The sequence below is a fragment of the Suncus etruscus genome, chromosome 19, assembly GCF_024139225.1.
Source record: "Suncus etruscus isolate mSunEtr1 chromosome 19, mSunEtr1.pri.cur, whole genome shotgun sequence".
Lineage (NCBI taxonomy): Eukaryota > Metazoa > Chordata > Mammalia > Eulipotyphla > Soricidae > Suncus > Suncus etruscus.
In genome coordinates, this window is record NC_064866.1 from 11,143,892 (window position 1) to 11,154,596 (window position 10,705).

At 43.3% G+C, this 10,705-nt stretch overlaps 1 protein-coding gene across 1 annotated transcript in view; it reads right to left on the minus strand.

The window, feature by feature from the left end:
• The window catches only part of LRIG2 (leucine rich repeats and immunoglobulin like domains 2), a 57,586-nt gene extending 48,358 nt beyond the window's left edge, over positions 1-9,228 (minus strand). Inside the window, exon 1 of the mRNA XM_049765667.1 lies at positions 9,021-9,228. Coding sequence (XP_049621624.1) covers positions 9,021-9,223 — 203 coding nt within the window. The 5' untranslated portion in view covers positions 9,224-9,228. The remainder of the gene's footprint in view (positions 1-9,020) is intronic.
• Between the last annotated feature and the right edge of the window lie 1,477 nt (positions 9,229-10,705).

Genomic DNA, 10,705 nt, shown 5'->3' on the forward strand with positions numbered 1-10,705 from the left:
TACGGTCAGAAATCACTCCTGGCAGGCTCGGGGGACCATATGGGATGCCAGGATTCGAGCCACCGTCCTACATGCAAGGCAAATATGCCCTACCTCCATGCTATCTCTCTGGCCCTTATTTTATTTTTTAAATGATTTTTTTGGGGGGTTGAGGCCACATCCAGTGATGCTCAGGGGTGATTTCTTTTTTTTAAGTTTTAATTATTTCTTTATTAAGCACAATGTTACAAACATGTTCGTAATTGGGTTTCAACCATTAAATGCACACACACACCCCTTCACCAGTGCAACTTTCCTGCCACCATTGTTCCCCTCCCCATTTCTTACCTTCCCCCACCCCCTGCCTGTCTTCAAGACAGGCATTATATTTCTGAAAAGATTTTGTGAAGCATTTTTTCTATTTAGTTGAATTTGAGATGCTAGATTGTATTTCTGATTGCATTTCTGAAAGGATTTTGTGAAGCATTTTTTTCTATTTAGTTGAATTTGAGATGCTAGATACTGATAAATACGTTTAGCATAAATATTTTACTATAGTATAGAGCATAAAGCTATTAACTTTAATTTACACAACTTATTTTTATTATGCTTTACATTATTTTGCATAAGCACAGGAGCTAGGGAGATGTACATATTCATTCCAAGAATAATAGTGTATTTATCTTTCCCTGGAATCTGATTTGAAAATACTGTTTCATTGTGAAATTTGATAAGAAAATAGGACATACAAATTATAGTTGCATTTGCCTTACACACAGTTGACCCAGCCAGAAAAATCAAAAGCAGCCCCTGAACACCACTGGGCATGGCAAAACACACACACACACACACACACACACACACACACACACACACACCTTGAATCTGCATGTTTATTCACATAAGAAAAGATCTACCAAGGAGAGTAAGAATGCAATTACAAAGTTAAAAAGCAAGTTAAATGTTTTCAGAATGGAACTGGTTAAATAACTTAAGAAAGTCTCCCATAATGGAAATCTCTGTAGTCAGTGAAAAGAACATATTTATACATAATACAAAGCATGAGAGAGAGAGAGAAACAGAGACAGACAGACAGACGGACGGACGGACGGACAGGCAGGCAGGCAGGCAGGCAGACAGAATGAGAATGTGTCTGTTTTTTTTAAAAAAGGAGGGAACTGGAGTGATAGCACAGCGGGGAAGGCATAGTTTGCCTTGCATGCAGCCAACCCAGATTCAATCCCTGTCATTCATGTGTCCCCAGAGTATGCCAGGAGTAAACCCTGAGCATCGCTGTGGCCCCGAAAAAGAAGGTCAAAGATAGTAGAGAGGTTAAGGCACTTTTGCCTTGTATCCTAACAACCAGTAGTCCTCAAACTTTTTAAACGAGGGGCCAGTTCACTGTCCCTCAGACCATTGGAGGGCCAGACGATAGTAAAAACAATAACATGAACAGATTCCTATGCACATGACATAGATCTTATTTTGAAGTGAAGGAACAAAAATGGGAACAAATACAATATGTGGCCCGCAAGCCATAGTTGGAGGACTATTGCTAGTAACAACCCTAGTTCAATTATCTGGCACCACATATTCTTCTGCCAACCACTGCCAGATGAGACACCTCAGCAAGAGGCAGGAATAAACCCTGAGCACTTGCTGGTGTGCTCCAAACTCCTCCCCCAAATAAAAGAACAACTACAAAAATAAATTAACAAAAACAAGCTAAATTATCAATCTCTTTAGCCCAGATTGTAACTGAGAAATAAGTCATTTTCTAAAAGATTAGGAGTCTTCCTACAAAATTCCCCAGGATAGAAGGAGAAAGCGATAGATAATACAGCTGGCCGGGTGCAATCTTTTTATCCCTGACATTCTATGCAAAACAGACAAAGCAGAATCCCCTTGGAGGAGAGATTTAGGCAAGTAGAGATAATCTCATAGTGGCTTTTCTCCCCATACTTGAAATAAAACAACAGTTCATAAGAACAAAGGCTATCAGATATGTATACAACAAATATATAGGAAGTTGTAACACTCACCATCACCATTAATGACATATTCATTTCTGTATTGTACATACATACATTTCTGTATCAGACGATATTTTATTATAATTATTAAACTGTTAGAAACTGAGAACTGATCTTCAGTAGAAAGCAAAGGTGAGATGAGTGGGATTAGATTGGGGGGTTGATACAGGGAAATGTGGGCTGAAGTGGAGTCTCCTGTGGAGGGTGTGTTGTGGGAATGCCATCAACAGTACTGATTGTGCTGGAGAGATAGTACAGCAAGGAAGACATTTGCCTTGCACAAGACCGAGCCAAATTCAATCCTCCATCTCCCCACATGGTCCCCCCCAAGCATACCAGAACTGATGCTGAACCCCAGGCTCAGAGCCAGGAGTAAACCCAGAGCATCACTGGATGTAGCCCCCAAAATAAAAGTATTGTAAAACACAGTACGAAAAATAAACCTGAAAATACATGATAATTATTACGAACTATCACTAAGCTGTTGTAAAGGTTTTTTAAAAGTTAAAGGATATCAAAGTCAATGGTTTAATCACATTATTGGCAAGAAGGACGATCTACTCAAAGCCAAGTATTACTTGGATTACTTATTACTAATGTAATCCATCATTTCTCAATACCCACATAGTTTAACTTGGCACCGAGTCATTAATATCTCCGCAAATAAGCACACTTATGCTTATGATTGGCTAGGCATTTCCTGCTGCAACCTGCCAAGATTATGCTTATACAAGCAAGGCATGAGATAAGCAAGACAAGTCAAAGTGACTTTGAATTAGGTATATTAAATACAAACGTGGAAGAGAAATACAAATGTAGGCATTCACTTACAAATTTATTCATAACGCACTTCACTAATGTTGGTACTTTTATGGCTAAACTTTAACATTGCTAATCACCATGAGCTTTTTTAGGCAACTACACTGGTTACAAATAACCTAATGGCAGCCAAGGTCGTGAGGCCCTGAGTTGGATCCTGAGACTACCTGCCTCACATGCAGCAACAGCAGGCATTGCCCTCCTGGAATCCAGAGCACTGCAGACTGTGGACCCTAAAATTGAAGGGGGGGAAAAATCCACACAAATCTAAAAGAAAAAAAAAAAAGAGCAAATTTGGGGCCAAGAGATAAGGAGCTAAAACACTAACAGCAGACCACCAGGTATGGCCCAAAAACAAAAAATAAGATACAACAAACAGATTTAGGGGGCACAGCGGTAGGGCATTTGCCTTGCATGTGGCTGACACACTGGTAGGGCACCTGTCTTGCACGCAGACGATACATGGGAGATTTGCCCTGTATACAGACAATTCTCAGGTCCTAGCAGGGTATCCTATAATTGTGACTCGGTGCAATCAGTTCAGACTTCTCAGGGGAAGAGCTGAGTCCTATAAGGCTACTCTCCCCATTCCTTTCTTTTTTTTTTTTTTTTTTTTTTGTTAGTTTTTGGGCCACACCCAGCGTTGCTCAGGGGTTACTCCTGGCTGTCTGTTCAGAAATAGCTCCTGGCAGGCACGGGGGACCATATGGGACACCGGGATTCGAACCAGCCACCTTTGGTCCTGGATCGGCTGCTTGCAAGGCAAACACCGCTGTGCTATCTCTCCGGGCCCCCCATTCCTTTCATATACCAATGACAAATAGCACGTCCCCATTACACACAAATTTTCTATTTCACAGCTACAAATCAGAGAATACTTTTATTTATTTATTTATTTATTTATTTATTTATTTATTTAGTTTTTAGCTTTTGGGTCAGACCCGGCAGAGCTCAGGAGTTACTTCTGGCTCTGAGCTCAGAAATTGCCCCGGTAGGCTAGGGGGACCATATGGGATGCCGGGAATTGAACCGGGGTCAGGCCTGCGTTGGCCACATGCAAGGCAAACGCCCTACCACTGTGCTATCTCTCCAGCCCCCAGAGAACTCAATAATATGCTGCAGGATTCAGTCACCTGCTGGAAGATCTACCAGCACTCAAGGGAAGGAGGACTCGGGTTTACTGTACAAGGTTTACTGTACCGTAAGTAGCATTAATGAACAATCAGAAGAAGACACTTGGGGTGTGGAAAGTTCCAGGACAGCATCTTCTCCCCATAGATCAGGTGTATCTCTTCAATCCACAAGTTCATCGAACCCCACACTTGAATTTTTTTTTTTTTTTGAGCAGTGCTCAGGGGTTCCTCCTGGCTCCATGCTCAGAAATCGCTCCTGGCAGGCTCGGGGGATCATATGGGATGCCAGGATTCGAACCACCATCCTTCTGCATGACAGGCAAACACCTTACCTCCATGCTATCTCTCCGACCCTAGACACTTAAATTTGTTATCCATTATTAACTTGAATCTTTAGCTCTTCCCCTGTCTAAGACAATGATTAGGGCTAAAGAACCAAGTCATGGTTTGGTTCTTCTGCTGGCTAACCCCAATCCTGAGGCTGGTTCTCCAAGAATTACCCCCATTAAATCAAGACACATCTATTACGGGCCAGAGCCATATTACAACAGGATGAGCACTTGCCTCACATGAGACCAACTCAGGTTTGATCTCAGGCATTCCTATAGTAAGTACCCTGAGCACCGACAGGAATGATTCCTGAGTAGAGCCAGGACTAGATTCTGAGCACAGCCAGGTGTGACCAAAACCAAACAAACAAAAACATATTACCCAGGATAGTTGAAGGAACTTGGGAGGCTTGAGTGAATGAGTGTCATATATTAGAAATATTAGAAAATAACAGAAAAACAGTTGTTCCCTGTGCTACCCACAAAGCAGTCTAGGATTCTGAAGCCTGCCTGACAATGGTATGTTGCTGAGAAAAAGAATGCCTCGTAGGCTGGTGGTGCTCAGAGGGAAGACTTCAGATCAAACTGAGGAACCCACAAATGAATAGCTGCCACATGCTCTACCACTGAGTTCCTTCCCCTGTGCTCTAACACATAGAAAACTGCAAAATAGTTTTAGGAGCCCTGTGACAAAAATAGGGAAGAGAGGGAAGCAGAAAAAAAATATCATTTCAGGGGCTGAAGAGACAGTACAGCATGTATTTACTTTGCACACGGCAGACCAGTACTTGATTCTCATAGGGTATCCTAGAGCAGTTACAGGAATGATTCCAGAGTACAGAGTAAGAAGTAACCTCTGAGTATCACTGGGTATGGTCCAAAAACAAAACGAAAAAATTATTTCATAAGCAGAATAAATTTTAAACAATCTTTTTTTAATGCCGGTCAATACTCTGCACATCTGAGTTTGAATCACTAATATAATTAATGTACTGCTATGCTTTAAATGTGTGAAAGTTTATTAGAAACCTCATGCAGACCTGGTACTTAAGGCAAGTGCTTAAGAAGTTATAGCTCTCAGTTTAAACAATAACAATGTGGGGCCAGAACAATGGTACAACGGGTATGGTGTTTACCTTATATACAACCAATCTAGATTCATTCCCCAGGAACCCATATGATCCCCTGATAACCTCCAGAAGTAATTCCTGAGTGCAGAGCCAATAGTAAGCCCTGAACACCATTAAGTGTACCCAAAAATCAAAAGTAAATAAAAAGGGTCAGAGAGATATAGCATGGAGGCAAGGCATTTGCCTTGCATATAGAAAGACGGTGGTTCAAATCCTGGCATCCCATATGGTCCCCCAAGCCTGCCAGGAGCGAGTTCTGAGTGTAGAGTCAGGAGGAACCCCTGAGCACAGCTGGGTGTGACCCAAAAAGCAAACAAACAAAAAAAGTAAATAAAAATAAACAGACAACCCTGGGGCCGAAGGGATGGCACAGCAGTAGGGCTTTTGCCTTGCTCACAAGTGATCCAGGACAGATAGTGGTTCGAATCCCGGAATCCCATATGGTCTCCCATGCCAGGAGTGATTTCTGAGCGTAAAGCCAGGAGTGGCCCCTGCACTGCTGGATGTGACCCAAAAACCAAACCAACAAACAAAAAATACCACACAACCCCCTTTTTATTTTTGCTTCAATTTTGGAGCCATACTTGGCAGTGTTCAGGGCTTATTCCTGGCTCTGTGCCAAGGGATCACTACTGGCTGAGCTTGGGCTCTGTCCCCCTAGTTTTGAATCTGAGAGTTTATCTGGATGAAAGGCTTCCATCAATTACAGATCTACAACAGAACTTTTTTCCAGTCATTCCCATCAACAGAAAATATTAATTTCATTAGATGATTTCAAAATCTTTGAGAAAGTAATTTGACTTTAAAGACTATGTCTAGATGAAACAAAATCAAACACAAAATAAGCCTTAAATCAAATTAACAAATTATAAATTACTCACAAATGAAGAATTTTTAAAAGCAGACCAAGTTTATTACAATCACAGCTAACTGAAGTTGTGTTGTTTTGAACCTATACCTGATTCATTCTGTATGTTGCAAGAATTTATTAGGAAATGAATGGGGGGGGGGCAGAGTGATAGCACAGCGGTAGCGAGATTGCCTTGTATGCTGCCAACATGCGACTGATCTGGTTCTCTGAGCCTGCCAGGAGCGATTTCTGAGTGCAGAGCCAGAAGTAATCCCTGAGCACTGCTGGGTGTTTAAAAGAAAATAAATAGGGCTGGAGAGGCAGCATGGAGGTAAGGCGTTTGCCTTGCATGCAAAAGGACGGTGGTTGGAATCCCGGCATCCCATATGGTCCCCCGAGCCTGCCAGGAGCAATTTTTGAGTGTAGAGCCAGGAGGAACCTCTGAGCATTGCTGGGTTTAACTCCCCAAAACAAACAAACAAACAAACAAATAAGGGGCCGGAACAGTGGTGAAAGCAGTAAGGCATCTACCCTGCCCGTGCTAGTCTAGGAAGGACCGAGGTTCAATCCCCAGCATCCCATATGGTCCCCCAAGCCAGGAGCAAAGATTTCTGCGTGCACAGCCAGGAATAACCCCTCAGTCTCACCGGTGTGGCTCAAAAAACAAAAACAAAAAAAAAAAAAAAGAAAGAAAAAGAATAAAGAAAATGGATATAGGGTCAGAGTGATAGCACAGCAAGTAGGGCATTTGCCTTGCTGGTGGCCAGTGAGTTTGATTCCCCAGGATCCCATATGGTCCCTTAAGTACAGCGCCAGGAGCAACCCGTGAATATCACTTTGTGTGACCCTCCCAACAAACAAAAAGACAAAAACAAAAACAAGACCTTCTTAGAGGAATCTGCTGAGTAGCAAGACAGAGTGGTAGATTTAGATTAGATTATGGCACACAGCCATATGTATGCTTAATTTTATTTGCACCAACAGAACAAGCATAAGGTCCAAGTGCCAGTCAGAAAACAACAAAATATTGTGGACCTTGTCTATTACTGCTACTACTGCTGGAATTTCCCAATAAAAAATCTGAAGTGACATTCTTTCCTATTTATGGTTTTTAGTTTGCAAAGACACAAATGCTTTAACCTTTGAAGCAAAGGTGGGACCTCTACCCTTAATTCCCATGAAAATAAAAACAGCCCCTTAGGTGTTCATTTCATCTCCAAAAATTAAGGTTTCTTTTGTCACACACACACAAACACACACACACACACACACACACCCCTCTTTGTGGGATGGCTGTTAATTAATAAATAAATATGACAACACACACACCCCTTTGTGAGATGGCTGTTAATTAATAAATATGACAACACACACACACACACACACCTTTGTGGGATGGCTGTTAATAAATATGACATTACTAACCTTTGAGGCAAAGGTGGGATTTCTACCCTTAATTTCCATAAAAATAAAAACAGCTCCTTAGGTGTACAGCACATCTCCAACCATTAATTAAGGTTCCTTTTGTGACACACACGCCCCTTTATGGGATGGCTGTTAATTAATGAATATGACATTAGTATTAGATGTCTGTCAATTAATCAATGATCAGTTAGGGGCAGAGAAGGAACTGTAAGTTAGTGGTTAAGAAGCCCAGTAATTGCAGTACTTAATACCTACAGTTGCTTTTGATGCCAACGGTCTGACTCAGACTAACTGAGCTCTCAGGTGCTTAGTCTGCAACACACACAGCGTGAGCATGAGCAGCGAGCCATGAAGTCTCCAGAAAGCTGCACCCAACACACTGTCCTTGCTTCTCAATTTAAACAAATAAATAAAAAGGATTGATTCCTATTTTCTTTGTCACAAGGAAACCCACTGAAAACTAGTCGAGCGTCGCATGATTTGGCCAAAAGAATAAACTACATATAAAACAGACTTTCCTACTTGGGGGAGTAAGATCCGATCTCCTAATTACAGGATGAAGTCTTCAACCTAATTAAGTGCTAAAAACCCTTAGCCAGAAAATGAGCCGAAATGCAAACTAGGGTTGGGACAAGGACAAGGGGGAATCTTGTATCTCTGGTGATCCAAATATTTAATATATATTTAATATGTACATATTAATATCAATAAATTAATATTAATAAAGCAATATAATAGTTAATATTTGTATTAAAATATCTATAGGGGCCGGAGAGATAGCACAGCAGCAGGGCGTTTGCCTTGCACACATCCGATCCAGGACAGACTGTGGTTCGAATCCTGGCCTCCCATATGGTCCCCACCCCAACCCCTGTGCCTGCCAAGGAGCAAGATTTCTGAGCTCAGGAGGAACCCCTGAGCGCTGCCGGGTGTGACCCCAAAACCCAAAATAAATAAATAAATAAGTAAATATCACCAGCCTGGTTGCAATCCTCAACCACCACCGTTCACTTGAAGCATCTCTCCAAAGTTGACTCAAGGAAGAGTCGGAACCAGCGAACCCCAACACTCCTTTTGCTGCAAAAACACCCCACCTCAGAACCCCCCCAAAATCTGCAAACACAAATCTCTGCAATGCAACCTTCACCCAGATTGGACCTAGGTCTCCCCCTACCCCCAATGCAGGCCCAGGAAGATCCAAAGCACCGCAGAAGCATCTTCTTGCCAAAGTGAGCCTCATGCAGGGTCCAGATCCCCCCAGAAGCCCCAGATTCCCCCAGATCCCCATTTTGGGGGGCATCACCCCCAAGTGGTTCACTCACAAGCTGGTGATGTTGGAGGGCAGGGGGCTCAATAAAGTCCCCCAGCCAGGCCTGGCCAGCTTCCTACGGCTGCAGTCCAATAAGGGGAGGCGGCAGGAGCAGGGCGATGGGCACAGGCCTGCCCTGGAGACTGGGAGCTGCAGGAATTGCATGAAGATGGCTTGAGCTGTCAAGAGCATCCGCCATTGGGATCCGGCTGCCATTTTGTCCCCCCAGGCCGGCCCCGGAACTGGCTAAAAAAAGGCTCCAGCGGGAAAAGAAACGCCCCAAGAGACTTTAAGAGGCAGGGCCAAGCCCCCAAAACCACAGCGGCCCCCAAAAAATGTCTGTAGGCCTCAAGGGGGCGGAACCCGCCACAGCTCAGAGAAGCAGCTCCAGCTCTGATAGACGACGCTTCCCCTACCCGGCGCGCCCCGCGGCTTACGTCATCACGCACGGGAACCGACCAATCAGGCTGCCGGACGGGGCACGTATGGGGCGGGACTCCACGGAAGGGGCGGGACCAGACAGGGACGCCGCCAGTTTCTTTAAGGTGGTTCTGAGAGATCCGTCGCTCTCTCACACCTAAGCTTTGGTTCTTCCTTCCCGGAGGCTTTGTGGTTCCTTAAGAGGGAGCTGGGATCTTAGAGCGCCTGGCGGCCCTGTGTTAATTTCATCTACTCCTATGTTAATCTGCCCCTGTTAATTTCATCTACCCCATGTTAATTTTATCTATCCCCCCTTATGTTAATTTCATCTACCCTATGTTAATTTCATGTACTCTCATGTCAATTTCATCCACCCTTATGTTAATTTCATCTACCCCCCATGTTAATTTCCTCTACTCCCCATGTTAGTTTCATCTACCCCATGTTAATTTTATCTCCCCCCCCGTTATTTTCATCTCCTCCCATGTTAATTTCATCTACTGCTTATGTTAATTTCATCTCCCCTATGTTAATTTCATCTACTCCCCATGTTAATTTCATTTACCCCTGTTAATTTCATCTACCCCCATGTTAATTTTATCTACCCCCTCCATGTTAATTTGATCTACCCCATGTCAATTTGATCTACCCCATGTTAATTTTATCTATCCCCATGTTAATTTTATCCACCCCTGTGTTGATCTCACCTACCCCATGCTAATTTCATCTACCCCATGTTAATTTCATCTACCCCATATTAATTTCATCTACCCCCGCCCATGTTAATTTCATCTACTCTAGGCCTTAAGGAAGGGGAATGCATGGCACTGGGTTTTGCCTTTCAGGTGGCAGACAGTTAAACTTAAGCAGTGTTTTTTCAAGCTTTTTTGTGCAAAGGCATTCTTTTTTTCATGAAAAAACATCACGAGACACACTACCATTAGAAAATGTTTAAGGGCAGGGAAGGTGGCGCTAGAGGTAAGGTGTCTGCCTTGCAAGCGCTAGCGTAGGATGGACCGCGGTTTGATCCCCCTGCGTCCCATCATATGGTGCCCCCAAGCCAGGGGCCATTTCTGAGCGCATAGCCAGGAGTAACCCCTGAGCGTCAAACGGGTGTGGCCCAAAAACCGAAAAAAAAAAAAAAAAGTTAAAAAAAAATGAAAATGTTGGGGCCGGAGAGATAGCGTTTGCCTTTCATGCAGAAGGTCATCGGTTCGAATCCCGGTGTCCCATATGGTCCCCCGTGCCTGCCAGGAGCAATTTCTGAGCATGGAGCCA